The following is a 22,516-nucleotide window of genomic DNA, read 5'->3' as shown; positions in this document are numbered from 1 at the left end:
CAAGATACCTCGTACCAGGAGCTTATGGTGATATTTCTCATCTCCATTTGGATACAGAAAGTGAGTATAACCACTCGAACAATTTCTTGATAATTTGTAAGTAACGTCAACCCAATGCTCACGAGTTCCAACTAAAATGAAATAGGACAGGCCGAAAGCATTTCGGGAGTAGATAATGTCTTTTGTTGCAGTAAACAGTAATTACGTTTACACAACGAGGATGATACGCGATTGTGTAATTGTAGATGTTGATTTGGTTCTTTTATCGCCATTGTCAGAAATCTAATTCCTTTCAAATGGATATGTACTTGCGAGGTCTAAGATTGATAGAGATTTTGGACACATTTCTCTACAAAGAAATGTCATCCGGTTTTCAAGTAAAGATGGTAACTGTTAACTCTAAGTCATGAATAAGATGGTCCATTCCGAACGGTTCTACACGTTGGGAAATATAAGCGAAACTTTGTCATGCTGCCTCTATACAGCCGAAACATCCAAAGAACACGTCATCATGGATTTCCAAAATGATCATTATCATCAAAAGGTGTAAAACGAAGGTAAGATGAGAGAACAATTCAGTTGTCAGAAACTTTATTCATAATCAACATCACAACTAAACTAATTTTCCTCGGTTTTAAATGAGGAAAAACACTATAGCCGAATGATCGCTAACAAATTGTTGATAAAATCGACAAGACCAAAGATATCTCAATTTCACTACACTTTGTGAGAATTTCAATTTTCTTCCACTAAACCCTTTTTGGAAAAAGAAAATATTATCATTTAAGGAGATCACGTCTCCCAAGAAAAGTGCCAATTTAATCAAAGTTAACAGTTGAGGACTTTGGTACAAAGCTAACTATTTATATTTAGAGAATTTAGTCTCACCGTCGAGGTAGATGAGAAGGTTACCGATAAGGCCACTACGAATTCGTCAGGCCATGGAGGAAAACTCGGGTTACAAAGGTTAGTTGGGTAGACCAGTAATTCGAAGTATGGGTACTAACGGTTTTAATCATCACCCGATTGGGTTGCTAAAATCTAAGTACGAACCTAATGTTCAGTCTTTCGCCTTCGCGAATAGGTTCGAGGTTCCCTAGATAAGGTGTTTGGTTGGGTAAATTTCTAATCAATAAGCTTTTGTAACTAAGTTCTCTCAATGAGCTAGCTCTACCATTTGGTGATATCCAATTTGACGCCAGAGGTGTACGTCATCGGACATACCATACTACTTCATTTCACTACGCCACGTGCGAATAGGTCTTCATATCTTTCTCAATACTCAAATCACTCTAACAGTGAGAAATCGACTCATACTTCGATTTTACTGTCTACCTGTGGAAGTGATCGAAAAGGTGACTAGTTAAAGAGGTTTTGATTACCTAAGTGGAAAACATGGTTTCAACAACTGCGAGTTTACGGTCCTTCTATAAAACTTGCTCCTAAGTTTCCATGATTTAGTTTCTTCGGCTCAGGTAGTCACTGTTAATCAGTCTATCAATCGCACTGCTAATTAATGCATATACGATACTTTGATATTGTTCACTACCCTGAAACTGTGAACTGACATTATGGTATAAATGTATCACTGCCAGATACTAGTACATGTGTCTGGTATCAGAAATCATACCACCTGAATACTAGTTGACAGTTCCTAGATATCAAACAGTATCATCAATTAGTAGCGCCACCATAGGTTGATTACATGTTAAAGCTCACTCGGGTAGTTGGTTTCAGATGATTAGTAAGGAACCGGTCCTGTGAGTTGGTTTCATTAATTCTAGGGAAAATACTTACTACTTCGAGGTTTTCTACTAACCGTAGGTACAACAACTCGTACACCTGTGCCTATGCTCGTCAAAATGATAAGTACATCACCAAAAGAAATTCGGAAAACTAGTATTGGTCGGAACGTCCTAAAGCCAGAAAGGAAGTTGTTATTAATCTACTTTAGAACAAACTTAAACGGAAGTCGATCTTCCTCCTGAAGATCCGGAATGATCACTAATGGGTTTGAAAATATTAGTATTATCGGGGACCAAAAGTGATTGTCCCAAGATGTTCTTCCGTCGAGTGTTACCATTTTAGCACCACATTATCACACAAGACATTTCTGGAAATTTTGACAAAGTAAACTACATAGGAATTCTAATAGATGACATACTAATGGATGCTGCCAAGGAATCAAAACTATTTATGGTTTCCATTATTGAAAGGTTGGTAGAAATGACTAGATGGTAGTGGAATTGGTAGGTAAATCTCCCGTAATGCACAGCTATCGATATGGTAGCATTGCCTCAGGGGCATTAACTTGTCTCAAATCTACATCTTTCCTTGGCAGGGAAATTCTTCACTTAACGTTTAAAAGCGGTCGCCAAAGCGACTTTCTTGAATGTCAATAAGTCACCTAATCCGCCCAAAACTTAGGAAAACCTAACACGTTTTTCATAGTTGACGAGGTGGCAAAATTCAACATTTAGCCTCAAGAATCGAGAATGCTTACATCACGCATGTGATGAATGCAATACCGCCCAAACTTATGCTCTGATACCAAACTGACACACCCTAACCCAAATCGAGCTGTGTTGGCCGACACCTAGAAGGTGACAAAGCCATAAAGTGTAGTCTGGTGGAATATGTGAATAAATTTAAACCTAAAAGTGCCTAAATATAAGAGTGCGATGTGAGCGAGAATAAACTCATTTCACACGTTATGTCAGAACATAAGTACAGTACAATAAGATAGGGTGAGAATTATACCATCGAAGGTAATTGTCTACACCAAGATTTGCCAAGAATCACCGTCGATAAGAAAGCTTAGCTCCTAAAACCTAGAGGGGCGAAAAACAAGGGTGAGTGGGCCTGAAAATAAAATTTTAATAAAAACCTTTGTAAACGTTATAACCTCTCGCCGTAAAACATGTATAGTTTCCAATATATACATACTACATATAGTATGAAAATACTCACCATAGCCTGAAAAAATATCAAGATATCAATACGGCACAATAGTTCATATATAAGTTCATGACATCATTAATCATATACTTTCGCATAAGCAAACATATCAAACCAAGTGCTCATCGACACATGCTGACACACGAATTCATGCAGAGTTATTCAGACATGAACAGGACTGGTGTAATAATGATATACACTCTAGTGCTACAATCACATGAAAACTGGCGTTATTTGTAGTCATATACGAGTCAAAGTTGCCTATTGCAACCTGTATGACAGGATCGGCACCTACTTAGATCCAAAGTGAGCATGCAGTGTGGATGTGAACGTACACGTGAAAGACTGGTTCTGGCTCTGGGCGAGCACTAACACCGGTGCAACAAACGATGAGCATAAAACATAAATATAGTGATGCCATAATGGTTCGATAGTTCTAATCAACATAATGTCATTCATAGTCGTAGGTATAATCCTGGCATCAATAAACATACACATACCTATGCATCCCGTACGATTTATGATCACTTCGTAATTTTCCGCTATTTCACTAATTCTTATAAGCATTAGTCTAAGCTAGGCATACATAGTAAATTCTCTTTCAATGTATAAATGGATACTAACAAATATGTATAAACTATATAAAAGAAAAGACTCTCACCTAAAATCCACACTACAACTCCCTAGTACGAATATCGAGATGTCACGAATGATCGTAGCTTAGAACAAATATCAAATCACTTCTTAGAATTCTTTTTTATATAACATGTAACTTACATAAAACATATCCCCAAGGACGTTCTAGAATGATTTGTAACCCATTGACCAAAAGTCAACCATCGGTCAAAGGTCGACGGTAGGGTCCACAACCATACGTAACTCAATCCAGAAGATCCACACCTCGGATTTCCGATCCGTAACTTTCCAAAGTTTTAATAAGCTTCTAGAACAACATCTTAAAGTTTTTGAACAATCCAACGGTTGGATCTCCACCAATCACTAAAATTAAGTGGCGGCCGATGTTTAGATTTATAAACTTAGAAAACCCATTCGGGAAAATCCATACGTTAGATTCCCTATTCGTCAGTTCCTAATATCCTTAAATATAACGTACTATTATGTATTAAAGTTTGGTGATGATCCAATGTTCGGATCGTCGAATAATATAATAAGCAAGTGGCGGCCCTTAACGAAAATATAACCAAACAATGGAATTTTGTCAATCGGATGTCTAATATGGAATCGGGGCACCCATTTTAGCCTAGGGAGGTCAAGTGGTGTCTCTGCCCACTTGGCGGCTTGTCGCCCCGACCCACCGAAAAATTCAACTATTTCAAAAAATTCTCAAATTTTACAAGAATGAAGATCTCAATAAGGGAAACAACTTTCATACTTGGGCCAAAATCTAATTCGGCCGGGAAGTGGCCTGAAATTACCACGAACCGTCTGAAACCCTATAAAGGGTGTGTTTAGATTCATCACCTCCAGTGCTCTGCCACACCAACCAAGGCTTGGGACTTGTTCTTGGGTTTAGGAGGAGTAGACCCATGGTGGTAGTCGACAGAGTTTACTTCAAGAATGGCGAATTGCCGCCATGAGACCCTCGGCGCCACCCACTCGGTTCCTCATGAAACTGGGGCTATATGCTGTCGAGTTTGGATGGGAATTGAAAAGGGAAGATTGGTGACTCTAGTGGTGATGTTGGATGGCTTGAACACGCCGGAAATCCAACGAAAAAAACGACAGAAAAATGGCCAGAAACCGAGTCAAGTGAGGGTTTGGGTTAGGTGGTCTTCTCTCTTCTTTCTTTTCCCTCATTTCCTCCTTTGTGATTGGTCACTCATTTTCCTTCACTTTTCCCGATTGGTCTCTCCCCTTCTCTGGTTGCTCTCCTTCTCTCCCACCATTCTCCTCTAATTAGGCAGCAGCCCCCTCTTTCCTCTCCTTATATTTCCAATCATAGCCACCACGTGGCTTCCCAGATTTTCTCCAACAATTTTGGAGCATTCTAGAAAATGATCAATTGACCATTTTATCCTTGGCTTCATTCGTTAATAACTCCTTCATTATAACTCTAAATTACATTCTGTTTGCGCCCACGTATCCATAACGACGAGTACTATGAAGATACGCCAAGAAAACAGATCTTACGTGCCACGACAAAGTGGTCAACAAAAGTCAATGCATTTGCCTCGAAGAGTATTTCCAAAATTTCACATTTTAAAATTATAAAATTCATAGTAATTGGGGACGGGTCATTATAAGGAGAGTTCGAGAGGGACAGTAGAGAATTGTGAGAAAGAAAAAGTGGAAACGAAAGGAAAAGGTGAGAAGAAAAGTCGAGAAGCATCCGATGCACAGCGATGATCGACGCGTGGATCGAATGGTCAAAATTGGTATTTAACTGTGCAAAGCAGGCAGCAAAACGGCAAACCAAACAAAAAACCGAATGCATTTTTGCCCGGGCACTGCTGATGAACAGTGCCATCAGAAACTAAGTTTTACTATATATGATATAGCATCTTTTCTTTTTCTTTTCATTTTTTTTAACTTTTAGGTTTTAGGGCCATACGGACTCGAACCGTAGGCCTTCTCGGTAAAAACATATCAAACTTCTTATTATCAAAATGATTTGAACTGTTTCAAAGACCCAATGTGCATTTTTTTGCATTGGGCTCTTTCATTAACTGATATAAATATCGTACATCGACGGTATTCTGCCTAAATAGTAGACCCAGGTAATAAATAAGATAATACTAAATATTCGAGCCATAGAATTTCTCAATTATGACACAAGGTACTTATTAGATCTAATAAGTACATTGGATCTAATAGAATTATTTTGCTGTATCCAACATAATACCAACCCAATCCATTTCATGAATAAAATGAGACCAATTAACCAACCAACAAAACTACTTGTTACAAATAACATCTTGTTGTTGCATCGAAACATATAAATATTGACTAATATGACTAACATTGAACTTGGTAAAATGAAATGGTTATCTTACAGGTTCGGTTCTTGTCATTCTACTCTCCTCATTTTTTTTTTCAAACAATATTCATTTTTTTAATGAAAAAAGGGGTTTGCATTTAGTTGTGTGTGTGTAAACAGGTCATTGAGATTTTGTATTTTTTTCTACAAATGACAGTGTTAATGAATTAAATTGTTCGTTGTCAGTGGGTTAAATTGTTTGTTGTTGAAATAAGATAGTGATCGGTGGAGATCGAACTCTCACTAAAAGTTTTAGACATAATTGCTTTATGTCACTACGATAAAGCACCATCTGCGAGGTTTTGTAGTTTTTAGTTAAGCAATAGTTGGGAAAATCAACAACAAAAGCTTGTTGGATCGGCAGAGATCGAACCCACATGAGGGTACATATGTATAATTGTTTTCCGCCACTACGATACAACGTCATCTGCTATTAATTTATTAAATATAACCTTTTTGCATCTTTAGTGAGATAATTAGTCTAGATTACATTGATCTATTAATTATAAGTTTCTTGCATCTTTTGTGAGATAATTAGTATAGATTACATTGATCTAATTGATTGAAGCAAATAATAACCTCTAAAATCCAGTTCTTTTGTCGGCGGGTCTCCATTGCAGTAATGATTTTGTCAAATTTGAATGTAGTTGTGTACTAATGAAGGCTTCATCTCCTTCCATATCTCTTTGCCCTACAATGAAAGGTACTTCTATTCAACCCAATTGATCTGTCTTCTTAACCACCATATCTTGAAATTTTTTATTCAATGTTATAAATTATGGCTAACTAAACCGAACCAATCCAAATTATAATTTTACGTTGAGAACTGAATAAGGTACATGCATTTAATTAATACATTCATTGTCTAACGATCATATATGCAATTTACCATAGCCAAGTCCGTTGCATTGATTCAAAATTATGCATACAGTTTGAGGCCTAAACTAAATGGAATAGGACAGATCGCACCCTGAAGTTCAAGGGAAACAAAAAAACAAATAGGTAGCAGACCTTTAACTGTAGTCCAATCATTGAGCCCATGTAAGGATTTGTAACTGGTAAAAAAGATCTTTGGGCCAAAGGGCTTTTGGTTCATAACAAGGCCCAGCCCATTCTAGTAGGAGCCTTGGTTACGGCACCATACGTACAAAAGGCTGCAGAGAATTTAACATAAAGCGTGGGTCACGTGAACGACATATAACGGCGTGGTTCTCACGCGAGAATTTAACATAAATTAATAAAACTAAAAATAAAGAGGAGGTATTTGTCAGATTTCTTCCGAATTTATACAGACTTGTCAATTTTTCTCATAAATTTTAATTTTAGCACATTATTTCTCTAAACTTTTGTAGTTAAGTATTTATTTCTGAACTTTAATTTTAATCGATTACCCTTTAAAATACAAATAGCCAATTTCTTCTCTAATGTTAGATTCATCATCCATCCAATTTTTCATTTTTTTTTTTGTCCCCATAGAGTTGTCATGTGTTGTTAATGTGGTCAAAATCGATGAAATTTTTTAAATCTAGCATCAAAAGAAAATTGACTATTTATAAAAGTTGAAAGGTATTCGACTAAAATTAAAGTTTAAAGGGGAAGATGGCTAATTAGAAAAGGTTAGAAAGATAATTGCTTAAAATTAAAATTTTGGAGATAAATTGGCGGTTATACACACATTCGTAAGGCAAATTGACAAATAGGCCATTAAGAAAATATATATACTTTTGTATTAAAAATTTTGATTAAAAAAAAATTAAAAAAAATAGTAATTTGATTGACTTTGGGGACCAAAACATTTATAATAATGCAAAATTACAAAATCGAATCGAAGCCCCATAAACCAGAGAACGAGAATCGCACCTCCTCTTCCACCCCAACCAATCCATTTGCTGTTTAGCACCACCATAAAAGTCTTCGATTTTTCGCTCTTTAAAAAAACCCCCAAAAGGAGACGACTCGGAAACCGACAAGCGACGCCATGTCTGGAGGTATAGCTCGCGGCCGTCTAGCGGAGGAGCGCAAGGCCTGGCGGAAGAACCACCCTCACGTCCGTACACCAACCACTCCCTCTCTCTCTCTCTCTCTCTCTCTCTCTCTCTCCGAATTACTCTGTGAAATTCTGGATTTGGGTCTTGATTTTTTTGGGTTAATTTCTGTGCTGTAGGGTTTTGTTGCGAAGCCGGAGACTTTACCAGATGGGACGGTTAATTTGATGGTGTGGCATTGCACGATTCCTGGCAAGACCGGTGTAAGCTCTCTGACTTATTGTGCACTTTTAATTTTTACTGTTTCAATGTGTTTTTTTAATTTTCGGGTAATTTTTTGGGTTTCTTAGTCCATATGGATTATTGGGAAAAGGGAAATGAACTATTAGATGGTTTTTTTTTTCCTCAATTTTGTTTGAAATTTTTTAGAAATTACTTTTTGCTTAATTTATCATACCACAGAAACTTTTGTGAAAGTTTTTTCCTGGAAAGCCGTAAGTTGGTCATTTTATGCTTATATAGTTGTTGGGTAATGTTGTATTGGCACTCAGTTTCGTACGGTGTTATATTTCTAAATTTTCAATTAGTATCATTTATGAGGTGAAATCATGATTGAGTGCGCGGTTTCGATGTATGCCACACAAAACTCTCTGAAGAAGGAAGAGCGTTAGTGTATATATTGTTGAAAATACATACGTGACTTGATGTGTTCATATTACTTGCGTGATTTGGTTTGGATTTAGTTTGCATATTGAGCACTCTCATCTTTTACCCGGTTCATGGACTGGAATGAAAATTTGTTTGAACTACTTTTTTTCTTAATCACTTAGTGAGCAAATTCATGTTTTATGCTGGATCTGGTCCACGGAGAATGATTCATAAGCTAACTTGAATGGTGTTGCAAAATATTTGAGCCATTTCATACACGTTTAAAAGATTTGTAGGGATAAATTACTTACATACTTTAGGATGGAAATAATGACATTTTCAATCCTATTTAACTTTTGGCTAAATCACTTGTGCATGAATCGAGGCCTTTTTGTTTATTAACCAGTGAGATGGAATGATTATGCATCTTCTTGGTATATTTTGCTTCTGACATTTTGTACCATAATGCAGAAGCTTGTGTTGATTTGAGTGGAAGACTCAGCACGAATGGCCTTCTTTGAGGGTTTTTTCTAACATCTACAATGTTTTTATATCAATTTTTAATTGTGTATTTTTCTTTCTTTATCCCTTTCAAAGTCAGGTGTTTTGGTTATTGTTTTCATGTCCATTCAACATGTTTGTATTAATTATATTCTCGGTAGTTATATTAAGCGTTTGTTTACTTCAGAGAAAGTTGCGACAAGGAAAGGATTTGTATTTCAGGCAATATGCAATAGACATTATGGTTATTTATTAACAGCAGGAGCCTTCACTGTTCTACTTTTCTTATTTTTATAGTGAAGTTTGAAATGGACACTGGACAGTAGATGTGAGGAAATAAAATTTGATGTTTCTTTAGGTATTCACTTGTCTTCCTAATCTTTTGTTGCAGACTGACTGGGAAGGGGGTTTCTTTCCACTTACACTTCACTTCAGTGAAGACTACCCTAGCAAGCCTCCAAAGTGTAAATTCCCACCAGGTTTCTTCCACCCCAATGTATATCCATCTGGAACTGTCTGTCTATCAATTCTTAATGAGGACAGTGTAAGCACCTTCTTCTTGTTTAAACTCTTTCAACATAAGGAGGCCACTTCTTTGGCATGGAGAGTTTAGTGTGATTTTTATCGCATGGTACTTAGCATTCTTTGTCTTATATTTAGGGTTGGAGACCAGCAATAACTGTGAAGCAAATTCTTGTGGGCATTCAGGATTTGCTGGACCAGCCAAATCCTGCTGATCCTGCACAGACAGAAGGGTATCACCTCTTCATTCAGGTATTCTTCTACTTAACAACTTTGTGTTTTCCCATTGCTCCACAAAACTTTGAGGGAAATCTCTATAGTTTATGTAATGAATGTAAAGAAAGAGAAAGCATAATGGTAGAAGAAAAATCAACAATCTAATAAAAAAATTCTTCACTGTAGGTGAGAAACCCTTATGTTAAAATTACAAACTTATGCTGTGAAGAGGAAGAGGACAAGTTCCAATTCCTTGATTTTTGTTTTAATTAGAAAACCCTGCCCAAGATGACATCATTTTGGGTTTGGGCAGTAAAAAAATAAAAACAAACGCCCAGTCGAATGCCTAAGCCGCCTAGGCGCGCCTCGAACACGTCTAGGTGACTTTATAGCCTACTCCCATTGGGCAGAGGTGTGTTCATCATCGTCCGGGCCTCCAAGACCGCCTAGGTGCGTCTTAAAACACATTTTTTAAAACGTGGATTCCCACATTTTCTGAGGCTATGCAATATCATTGGGAGGTCCACTAGACAAATGATTCAGTATTTAAAATATACACTTGCTTCACTGATCTTGGAAGTGGGAATTAATTTGCATCTGAACTCACCCCGCGTGACTGCAACTCAAGGGTTGCCATTGTTGTGCTATCTGTTGGTGGGTGGCCATGGCACAATATGATTAAATGCGGACCACCTCATACGAATTTAACAGGAGGTAATTTATGTTTGCTTAAGTTCTTGTTCTTATACTCTTCAATTTGGCTTGATGCAGGATGCCACAGAGTACAAGAAGAGGGTTCGGCAGCAGTCCAGGCAATACCCACCTCTTGTGTAATGCAAAATTGGCCTTCTAGTCCAAGAAAGTCCCGGTACTTTGGTAACTGTCAGTTGCTGCCTTATGTTTAATGTTAAAAACTGCTTATGTCAAAAATTGTTGTTTGGAAGTTATAAGCAGTTTCAGTTAGCATCATGTGTACTCTACAAGGTTGAATTTATATTCTGTTATCATTTGGATTAACTTGTGTTAATGAGTGACACTAGTACGAGTGACCGGTGATACTCATGAGTCATGTCAATGAGAAACACAATCTTAAGTGTTGAGACTATGCCGATTGTGTTGATTTATGAGAATTGTCATTCGTGGCTTTGATTGCGTGTATTTATGAAGCAAATGTTTCTCAAATTTTATGATACCAGTTGATCCGGTGGTGTTTCATTTGTTCGCATTTGCCCTCACTATGAATTTCATGCGCACTACCCCTTGGATTGGTTATCAGGGTCGGAGAATGAATTATTTTACTTTCATCCTTGATCTCAAGTCCAACGGGGGTGACCATGAATTTGTGGTCATCAGGCGACCAAGAGGGCGTACCATTTGGTCGGCCACCTAGAAGTCAAAAACACTTTCGGTACGTGTAGTATTGTTTTGCAGATAACACTCATAGCGGGATGATTGGGATTTGGTAGAATTTATTGTGAGGGGCTGCATTATGTGCAAATAGCCAGCAACAAGATTCGTAGCAAACTGAATGAAGCGCGTTCAGCTGGGACGGACGTTTTGTAATTTCACGGTTGGATGTGCCTTTTCTTTTCTTTTTTTTATAAAAAAAAAAACAATTGATATTATCTACACTAAGAGGAGGGGATGGATTTAGCCTCATAATATGCTAGCAATAATGTGGTTCAAATTCATCTCTGGATGTGCTTTTGAAATGATTGAAAACGTTTTTAGGGAAAATGTTTTTGGGTTCCAAAAGCGTTTAAAGTGTTTTATGCAAAAAGCACCAATTATGTGTTTCTTCTAAGAAGTACTTTTAAGTGCTTTTTCAAGATTTATTTGCATTTTTACTAAGGATTGGTTCTAAAAACATTTTCATCACATGCACTTTCAGTCATTTTAAAAGCACATCCAAACAAATTTTAAATCAGTTGCATATCCTTGCAGCTATTGCAAGTGGCGCGCTGCTGTTTTAGCCAGGACGGTGCTTCTCATTGTTTTCAGTTCATCAATTTTCGTCGAGACTTATATGTAATCGCCTATTTTTATCAAATTTAAACTTTTTGTGGGAAAATGATCCTCGCCTTATCCTTTTTCTGAGAATTCTGGGAATTCCGTGATCGTGACCATTCATCGTATATTGTACGGTTATAAATCATTTTAAATTTAAAATTAAATATCAATAGTATCTAACGAAAACTGACCACACGATATACAATGAACGATCACGATCAGAGAATTCCCAAAAAAAAAATCAGAATGATCCTTTTCCCTTTTTGTGCCATTTTAAACTGAAGTATCCATATCCACACTCAGGCTGCGTGCTCGGCCATCTCGACCGTTGCTTGATCCCAATTCTCGTTAACCAACAACTTGGTGGCTCCCATAAATGGACATACATTGTTTCTTTCAACAAAAGAGTAAATAAACCGCCACTTACTACTCACACTCTAATAATATTTATTTTCATTTTGTAAATGAAATGATTTAGATTCAAAGTTTGTGAATGATGAGTTTGATTCCAATTAATCCTCCACTTCCAAGTTCGAGTCTTTCGCCCCTATTTAAGAAAAGAAATTATATTTTGATTCCAATTTAATCCTCCACTTTCAAGTTCGAGTCTTTCGCCTCTATTTAAGAAAAGAAATTATATTTTGATTCCAATTTAATCCTCCACTTCCAAGTCCGAGTCTCTGGTCCCTATTTAAGAAAAGAAATTATATGGCTTATTATATTAGCACCCCATAAATTGTTGAATAAACTTCACATACTTAATACACCCCACATTTACTTTTTCAATTAAAAATTATCTTTATACACCTCACATACCTCTCCATAATACCCTCACACCCCCACATTCTCAAAACACACATTATATTTCTATGTACACCCCAATTTCTTCAAATTTTATAATACTCATTTTTAATTTTGATGGATTGAATCTAGATACCCTGCTGTTCCCAGGGTAATTACTTCTATGATTGACTTGTTTTTCGTTTCCAACTTGAGAGCACATCATTAACTGATTTGGACGCTAACACTTATCTTAAATTTTTTTTATCTTTGTGCAGATTGGAAAATCTTATATCACTTCCAAACTCAAGAATTATCCAAACTCAAGATCTTATGTAACTTTTCTATAACAAAAGAAATAAAAAATAAAAAAGAATTATTGAAAGTTTCAAGTTGTTGGCATTGCAATTCACAGAGTTGGTTCAAAGGCATAAGTTCTGAAGTTTTTCAACATAGTAAATGCCGGGATGTGATAAAATGTGTGGTTGGAGAGAAAATAATTTCTTGCAGTCACAGTGATCAATAGCATTGGCGTATTCATAAAAATTTTGTTAGGGTTTTCTCAATCAATGTGTTTGTAATTTCATTAGTTAAGATTTGGTTCAACAATGGAGGGTGTGAGGATTTTGATAATTGAAGAAAATAAATAATATGTTAAAAGTGATGTGGGGTGTATTTGGAAATTTCTTATTTTTTTAAAAATTTAATAAGGTCGAAATTATCATTGCATAGTAAAATAAATAAGTAATTTAATATTGAATTTTTTGTGGGGTGCATTCACAATATGTGGGGTGCTAATAAAAAAAGCCAAATTATATTTATCAAAAAAAAACATACATATTTGGGCTCCAAACTTTCAGGCCCAGCCCACCTTTGAAACTTAAGACACTGCAGCTACTATATCACAGTACACAAAACAGAGACTTCAAATGGACGACATGGCTGCCTATTACCCACCACCGCCTCCACCACCAGGCTCGGTTGACTACACCCCCCACCCACAACCCCCGCCGCCTCAACCGCCCCCAGTGGTGGCGCCACCGCCTCAGCACTACTTGGTTCAGCCCTACTTCCCTCAACAGCCACCATCTTTCGCTTCCTACGTTGCCCCTCGTATCCCCCAACCCTCATACGACGAGCTCCGAACCCTATTCGTCGCCGGTCTCTCAGAAGATGTCAAGCCCCGCGAAATCTACAACCTCTTCCGCGAGTTTCCGGGTTACGAATCCTCCCACCTCCGAACCCCCACCGGAAAGTCTCAGGTACAGCGTTAGAATTCAATCAATTTAATGCTTAATTTTCAGAGATTTTGATTGGGAAGTTGGGGAATTTTGAATTGGAATTGAATGTGTTGGTTTTATTGACCCGGAAGTTTTTTTTTTAGCTGACATGATGTTTTGGTGATGCAGCCTTGTGCTTTCGCGGTGTTCTTAGATCAGCAGTCTGCCATTGGAGCAATGCATGCGCTGAATGTAAGTATCTTGCATTATTAGGTGATGTAAAATTTGGATATCTGTGAGTAGACATTGTATTTGTACTATATTTGGTTGCATTGCCATGTTGACATTGTGGAAACCGGATTGTATGAATTGGTATTTTGCGGTTTAAAATTATCTTCCGGACAATCATTCTACTTGTTAGTTGGTTGCAATCTACAATTATGGTAATGTACCCAATATTTATCCACTTTTCATTTACTTGGCTGAAGAGCCTAGCATAGGGTTGAATCACTTATACCTATTTATTTGTGGAGGATGGAGGTTCTTTGGTAGCAGTTTGCATAGGTTCTTTAGTCGGCAGGTTTTCCGCTTTTTATGTGAAATTTAGGTGCGCAAAAGAAAAATGTGAAAACATTAACTGAGAACTGTTGATCACGATCCTTGTTTGCAGGGGATGGTGTTTGATCTTGAGAAGGGATCAAAATTATATATTGATCTAGCAAAATCTAATTCTAGGTCAAAGCGCTCAAGAACAGGTCGATTTCTTTGTGCTTTTTCACTTTCTTTGTCCTTTTGTTTTATTTCAGTATTAACTGGATTGGAATTGCAATCTGTGCTGTTGTCAATCATTGTTTGCAGATGATGAAAGACCTAGCTCAGATAAGAGAGCTAGAAGTTCGTCATATTCTAGGGGAACTCCTGATTCTGGTAAGATGATTGTCTGTAACTGCTTGTTTAAGGGATTTACCTCATGTGAATTCCTTGTCTGCAGTTGTTTATGTCATTAATTATCCTGATGTACATTATGCTATCTCACTTACTTATCTGTCTAATCGATTGTCTTGATGATAATCTGTTTGATGATTGTCTGGTCTCTGAGATCAGAAACTATTACTTAGTCACATGGAGGACACATTGATCTAATAGCTCACATTGCACATGTTTTGCACGCTTGGACACTAGCAGGTGTTGGCAGCATTCACGTGCCTGGAATGGGTAATTCTGCTTACAACATGATTGGTTATCCATCTGCACCAAGGTCATCTGCACTGCTTAAGCACACGTTTTTTTCACATGAAGTTACTACAATTAGCTCAATAATCAGCACATAGTTTATTCTAAAATATATCACTTCTAGCTGAAAGGCCAAGGGCATAGTAAAAGAAGTTTCTGGACGCCCTGTTCCATGAAGTTGGAGTATAGTATTTCCCTTCTGAAATAACACTTTAGTAAATCTATTGAACTTTTTGTACTCATTTATTGTTTTCTTTGCTATTCATTCATGGCAGCTTCAATGACAGAGCTGTACACAAGACAATAGCCCCAAACATGGTATGGTTTCTCTTCACTACTTGTACTCAGTTTTTCAGAGCAGTTTAATTTTCAAGTCAGTTTTTAATTCTTGAAGATGGTCATGCAATATTTTCTTTGATTTTCTTTTTTTGCTTTCATAATATACATGTTCCATTCTTTTAAGCCATATCATATTTATCTTGTCAGGCATTAACCTTCTTTTTTGGCCAACCCCCGTCTTTTTTTCTCTTTCCATATTGGAGATTTTAGTTGCAGTTCAGTCAGATTTTAGTGGTAATCGTAACTGAGTATCTTGCTTTCCAAAATTTTTACTTGGGCTGCATTTCTCTTTGGGTAGCTGTGAATGGATAAATACATGCTCTTCTGTGTATCACTTCCATGTTTCACATTGTGTGCATTTAACTATAGTGCTGCACTTCCAGACATTATTTTATGGAAATAAAAGGCCATTGTACCTTAAAATAGTATTGAGTACATCCTATCGCACATTGTATTGTAATATAAGAAACTTCCATTGTAGCCTCAGTATTTTAAATAATGGATTCCTAACATGGATTTTGTGCATCATTTTGTGTTTTGTCAATTTGCATATTTTCATCTGTAATCCCACTCTCTTCAACTTAGGTGTTACATAATACGCAAGAAATGTAATCTATTTGTGAATGTTTTTGGCTCTTATTTACATTGGCAGAATAATTCTTCAGCACAGCATTTTCCACAAAATTATACTCCATGTCCAACGCTTTTCGTGGCTAACTTGGGGCCAACATGTACGGAGCAAGAGCTAATTCAAGTGTTTTCAAGGTTAATAGCTATAATTTCTTGTCATCTACATTCATCTGTATAATCTTTAATACTTGTGGCGTTTTTTAATTGTTTTTGTTAGGTGCCCTGGGTTCATAAAATTGAAGATGCAAAGCACATATGGAGCTCCAGTTGCTTTTGTTGATTTTCAGGTACTTTTTTAGTGCTATTATCCAACTTAAAAATAACACTAATTATGCGGTCTTTCCAAGAGGGAGCTTAGTGAGATGTAAATAGCACTGATATGAGTCGTGTTTAGCTTAACATTTGTAGATAACATTGGGAAATTGAAAGTAATCCTATACTTGTATTGTCGCTTTCTGTGTCTGGTGTTTGTTCTATTGTCGCATTCTGTGTCTGATGTTGAAGTATGAGTTTATCGCTGGTATGTTATAGTCTTATAGAAGTGTTGGTTACCAGTATAATGTCCAAATTCCCTGATTGCAAAACCTCCTAGACGTGCTTTGTGATTCTAATTATATGCCTTGCCCTATATTTGTAGGATACTGCCTGCTCAACTGGAGGGCTGAGTCATCTGCAAGGCACATTTCTCTACTCTTCAACAACTGGCGAAGGCATGAGATTAGAGTATCCTTTAGTATCTCACCTCTTGTTTTGTTTGCTTTTTACCTTTCCGGTCCTTGGATTTGTTGGTTTTTATAGTACCAGTTTTGCTTAACAAGAATCCCAGATACGCCAGATCACGAATGGGAATGCGTAAGAAGCCGAAGTAATTCAAATAGAAGATGATAGCTTTTTTCTTGTTTCCGTGCCCACACAAGACGATCCACATCTTACAGTTGGTAGCTTTTCTATCCAAGCAAAAGTATGTTATTTAATTGACCCTCTACATGCACCCGATGGATGCAATCTAACTGCAAATTACGGTCGGACGCATCAAATTGATTCATAAAGTCTAGAAAAACAAAAGTTAATGTACGCATGTCAATCAATCAGCGATTTGTCTATGAGGAATGACTCTGTGTTGATAATATCATGTTTAAGAATGAGAAAAATAGAACAAACACAGAAATCAAAAATAAATAACCAAGATATACAGCACCAAAAAATTAACGTGTTTCCGCTATATATGCTTACGTTCATGGGTAGCAACAACAATATTTCACGATATCAATAATGGGTACAACCAATAATCTTGTTAAGCCTACAAGATTAAGACTTGACGAAAACCCAAAAAGAATAAGAAATACAATCTTATCTGTACTCTCGAACGTACTTTGCCCTTACAATATTCTCTCACTCTAATCCCTTGGATGGTATACAAATATTGTTTTGCTCCCATTCAAAGCTAGTACAATAGCTTCTTTATATAGATATAATAAAGGTTTTCTTCAATAAGTACGATTAATCCTAATTGGATAGTTATAAATCTTTCTCCAATTAAAAAAACTAACTCCAATTGGGTAAACAACTCCAAATGGGAAAACAACTCCAATTGGGAAAACAATTTAATCATCTAAGACTATATTTCCCAATAGCCTTAGGACAACTCATTATGGGCTTGAAAACTCAACAATCTCCCCCTCCAGACCATGAGGAAGTTATACCAAAATAGGATTGCTCTTCTTGATCTAACTCCTATTGATCGAACTTCTCATAACCAACCTCCCCTAACTGAACTACTTATGACCAAATTCCCCCTGATTGAACTACTCATGACCAGATTCCCCCTGATCGAACTACTCATAACCAGATTCCCCCTGATCGAACTACCATCACTCATCTGCATCAAAGATGCTCTTCATCATAAGTCACAACACCTACAGTATTGTTCCCATCCTTTTGTTCTTTTTTCCATTTACGACAATGCTTCTTCATGTGACCCTTTTCCCCATAATAGTGACAGTCGCCACTGAATCTCGTCTCACCATAATTTTTGCCGCTTTTCTCTATGACAAAGAGTTGTCCAATGTTTGCACCTAAAGCTTTTCTCCTTGTTTCTTCATTAAACATGATATCTTTAACAACGCCCATAGACAGTACACCATTAGAAGTCGAATTACTTACAATTACGACGAAGGTTTCTCAACTATCTGGCAAGGATCCTAGCAACAATAGTGCTAGCAGCTCGTCTTCAATATTCAAACCCACAATGACCACCTGATTGATCACGATCTGAAAGTTGTTCAAGTGCTCGGTTACACTAACATCTTCCACATACTTCATATTGACAAGCTTTTTGATAAGGAATGCTTTCTTGATAGCAGTTTTCTTCTTAAAGATGGATTCTAACTTCTTCCAAAGAGCTTGCGCATTAGTTTCTTTAGACACATGTTGATAGATGCTCTCATCCACCCATTGTCTAAGCGTACCAATAGTTTTACGATTCATCTTGGTCCAATCGGCACCAAACATACTTGTTGGCTTGCAGTTAATACCTTCAATCGGCTCATGGAGATCTTTACAATAAAGCATGTCCTCCATTCTTGATTTCCATGTAACCCAGTTGGACAAGGTGAGTTTCATCATAATTGCACCTTCCATTCTAAACAGATATCAGCCAAACCAAGCTCTGATACCACTTGTTGGGAATATCGCGTTTAAAAATGGGAAAAACATAACAAACACAGAAATCGAAAACAAATAACCAAGATATACAACACCAAAAAATTAACATGGTTCGGCTATATATGCCTATATCCATGGGGCAGCAACAACAAACTTTCACTATATAAATAATGAGTACAACCAATAATCTTACCAAGCCTATAGGATTAAGACTTGAAGAAAAACCTAAAAGAATAAGAACAAGAAATACAATCTTATATTTTCTCTCGTACGCACTTTGCCCTTACAATATTCTCTCACTCTAATCCCTTAAGTGGTATACAAATATTGTTTTGCTCCCATTCAAAACTAGTACAATAGCCCTTTTATGTAGACATAATAAAGGTCTTCTCCAATAAGGATTATTAATTCTAATTAGAATCTAGTTATAAATCTTTCTCCAATTGAAAAACTAACTCCAATTGGGAAAACAATTTAATCCTTTAAGACTATATTTCCCAATAATCTTAGGACAACTCATCATGAGCTTGAAAACCCAACACTCTATTTATGTTATGAGCCTAGGTATTATTACTTTTCCGTCTCGGACGCCAAATACTCCTGTGAAAGAATGAACCAGAATTTGAGAGTTGAAGTTAGTAATAGGATTCCGCTATGTTGCTGATTGAATGTCACTGATTCAGAAGCATTCAAACAAGTGCTTTTAGTTTGTAATGTTTTGAGGTTGGTTTTGTATGGTGAAAAAAGCAATCATCAAAATGGAGATAAGGATTCATTTCACATTCTCAAAAACCGTGCGGGTTTCGTTTCTATTAAATGAACAATATTTTTATCAACCACTTACATGTACATGACGTCAATAAATATAAAACTCACAATAAATCAACCATTGACCATGATAGTAATCTAGTTCAATGTAAGTGAATAGATAAATAAAAGTAATGACCAATCAAGTGTTGTTAAAACTATGTGTTTGTGATTGTGTGAAATGTTCCGGAAGAAAATAAAAATTTTCAAAGACAATGTCACATTTTCCACACACATGTGACCCTTTTTCTTTCTTTCTTTTTCTTTTTTTTGTTGGGGATTTTTTTTTCTTTCTGCGGACACACGACCTCCTCAATCCTCAAATAATAAGGGTGGTAGGACGTGGTACAGTTAGACGTGTGCATGAAATTGATAATTTTCCATTTGTTTTTGGATTTATATAGAAAGGTCAACATGTATCTTAAACTCCTACATCTAAGGACCAACTACCTCCGGATTTGTCACACACCGATTGCATGCCACGTCATTGCATTCATCATGATGATGATCATCATCAAATGCTTGATTTTCAATTTCTCAATCTCTGGCTGAATCATTAGTCTGCATGCCCAATCAATGCTTCTGGTATAACAATGGAGAAAAAGAATAGGGAAATGGAACGTTGAAATATGTTTTGAAACATGTGGGCAAGCTCAAGCTCAATTATTTAGGTTAAATTCAATATATTGCTTAATACAATTGCCGTTCGTTTTTATTTGTCTTTCTTGTATTACGTGTGTTATGAGTTAGATAAAAAGATTTTTTATTCATCCACGCTTGCCCTTATGTTCCTCTAAATAGAAATCATCTAGTGGTACCAACAACAAGTCATGTGACCAAATCGTAGCCTTATGCTTGGTTGAATTCTGACTACCCTATCACCACATAGACTATTAATCCAATTAAGCCAACTTGCTTTCAATACAACCTTTCTTCTGTTTTTCTTTTTCCCTCCAAGAATTCAATTTTATTTCAAAGAAGTTACTATCATTCCTCTTCAAACCACATTTTCATCAAGTTACCCATCATTGGCTTGGTAGGCAATTTGGAAGACTGATGCAATATCAGCCACCCAAATTCGATTCGAACCAGAACTCCAAAACCACCAACTCTCTCGATGCCAGTGAAATTTGGAGACTACATTATTCCTAGAACCTGGGTTTTCAAATTGATCATTTAAATATCAGTACTAGAACTGTATAATGCAGAGCTAGTGTCCTATCTAACAATTAAAAAAATGGAAAATAAATAAAACCTCTTCATTGTTTTCTGAATTTTCCAACCTACCAACCCACTTTCTTCAATATTTCAATCACACAGCAACAAAACGTCAAATGAATACCCTTCTTTTCAGGACTATAAAGTTTGGCTCTTTTTTCATTTTATATGCATGGTTAGTAATATCGATCATTGAGTCACAATACTAAAATGCATACAGCCATGCATTGCAAGCTGTAAATGTTGCTGAAACCCATAAAATATAACGGATTCAGGATCACCGTGATGTACTTATAATGCACTGTTATTTAAAAAGATGTTACTCATGATAATTCAGTATTAGACAGAGATGTAACATAGCAATGAATTTGTTCTTTGTAAGTTATAATGGTTAAGCATCTTGAGGAAACGTCACGTAACAGTGAACTTTTCCATAGACTACAACCATGTATAGTGGTTAAGCATCTTTGATTTCACTAGATTGGTTACAATTCGAGCTTGCGCAGTGCAGCGTGTACTTTTCAACGAATCCAAACTAGAAAAGGTTTGAAGAAATCATCATGTACTATTGGTCGGTGCCCTTTAAATGTTTGCAGTTGTATCTCTCAATGAGTTATGGCATCGTGGGAAAACTTTTAGGAGGGGAATTGAGAAGAGCAATAATACAGTACTTGGTATAATCCAAGTGTATCCAATAATGCCAATTGCTGTTTAAAAAAATCACTCACATCCTTTCATTCATTTTTTTTTATTTGTCATTTTTTTAAACAGAAAATATTACTTCTCCTCACTTAAGACCACATTTATATAAAGAAAAATGATAGGCAGATCATATTTTTATACTATATCAGCGTACCATCTTATGTGGATGTGTATATGCCACATTAGTTAATGAATTTATATCATTGAACATTGATTGTATCCATCACTTGCTCATGGCTCGGTGGGCAATCCTCTTGGCCTCATCGTCCATCTCGGCCATTTCTCCCTCTGCAAAGTACAGAGAAGTATTGAAAGAGTGAGCGACTAAGAATGAGAATCCACTTAGATAAAGGGCACATATATTAAGGCTTGTGCAATTTACCTCTTAAAAGACCGACCACTCATAAATGGATTTCGGTAAGTATGGTGGCAATGGAGAGCTCCTTAGAAGGCAAGGAAGTGATGACTACCAACTGAAGTCCTTCCTCAGAGAATGAGACTTGTCCATACCATCAACTGCATAAGGCATTTTTAGGGACTAAGAAAACTTACATAGACCACAAGATACAGAGACTCATAAAGTTGGAAGAATGCAAAAAAGTTAGTTTTGTTTCAACCTTTATCCCCGAAGCACCTAGAGACCCAAGTGCCAGTCACTTTGACCTCAGCTGGGCTCTCCCAGTTTCTGCTTACAAGAACCAATTTTCCTTGTTGGGTTTTTGGTTTGAAGGATTTTCGGCAAAGAGTAAGCAAGAGCCGATTATGTAAGGCTGGGCTCTATCTGGAAATATTCTCTCTAGAGCATATACATGCTAAGAAATAAGCGAAAAACGTTGAGATTGATTTGGTGGGGAGCTAAATCTATATGGACTATAAAGCGGTGAAGGAAAAGGTGTAAGAGTAGCCGAACGCCAGGCTTAAAGAGTTTGGCAGAAAATGCAACCCAACCGTGTGGCGGCTAGCTATGATTTTCTCCTACGACCAGCTCCCAGATGACGACATTGTTGGTAATACAATATCGATTTCTCAACTTTTCCAGCTTCAACTGGGTCATGATGCTCAGGGTATGGTTAGCGTTATGATCG

General features: G+C 36.7%; 2 protein-coding genes and 1 long non-coding RNA gene across 4 annotated transcripts; 2 read left to right on the top strand and 1 right to left on the bottom strand.

The window, feature by feature from the left end:
- The first annotated feature begins 7,670 nt into the window (after positions 1–7,670).
- Positions 7,671–10,974, top strand: LOC103401400 (SUMO-conjugating enzyme SCE1). Its single transcript, XM_008340114.4, has 5 exons — positions 7,671–8,003; positions 8,121–8,204; positions 9,482–9,634; positions 9,751–9,864; positions 10,600–10,974. The coding sequence occupies exons 1-5, from the start codon at positions 7,935–7,937 to the stop codon at positions 10,660–10,662; spliced, it is 483 nt and encodes a 160-aa protein (XP_008338336.1). The 5' UTR covers positions 7,671–7,934; the 3' UTR covers positions 10,663–10,974.
- Positions 10,975–13,532: 2,558 nt separating this feature from the next.
- LOC103401399 (RNA-binding protein L-like) lies at positions 13,533–17,150 on the top strand. Of its 2 annotated transcripts, none has more exons than XM_070814308.1 (10): positions 13,533–13,880; positions 14,028–14,090; positions 14,509–14,593; positions 14,697–14,765; positions 15,024–15,096; positions 15,347–15,389; positions 16,063–16,175; positions 16,258–16,327; positions 16,678–16,763; positions 16,867–17,150. In XM_070814308.1, exons 1-10 carry the CDS (start codon positions 13,548–13,550, stop codon positions 16,907–16,909), a joined length of 978 nt encoding a protein of 325 aa, XP_070670409.1. In that variant the 5' UTR covers positions 13,533–13,547; the 3' UTR covers positions 16,910–17,150. The 2 variants fall into 2 exon arrangements, with proteins under 2 accessions (XP_070670409.1, XP_070670408.1); XM_070814307.1 differs by having other exon boundaries at positions 15,021–15,096.
- Positions 17,151–21,531: 4,381 nt separating this feature from the next.
- Positions 21,532–22,205, bottom strand: LOC139192487 (uncharacterized). Its single transcript, XR_011576670.1, has 3 exons — positions 22,049–22,205; positions 21,814–21,947; positions 21,532–21,719 (listed from the first exon to the last, which is right to left on the bottom strand). It is a non-coding gene; the product is annotated as an uncharacterized lncRNA (long non-coding RNA).
- Positions 22,206–22,516: the final 311 nt, after the last annotated feature.

Source organism: Malus domestica, chromosome 15 (assembly GCF_042453785.1).
Source record: "Malus domestica chromosome 15, GDT2T_hap1".
In the NCBI taxonomy this organism is placed as follows: Eukaryota; Viridiplantae; Streptophyta; class Magnoliopsida; order Rosales; family Rosaceae; genus Malus; species Malus domestica.
The sequence above is the reverse complement of the archived record's forward strand: the minus strand, read 5'-3'. Positions and strand labels throughout refer to the sequence as shown.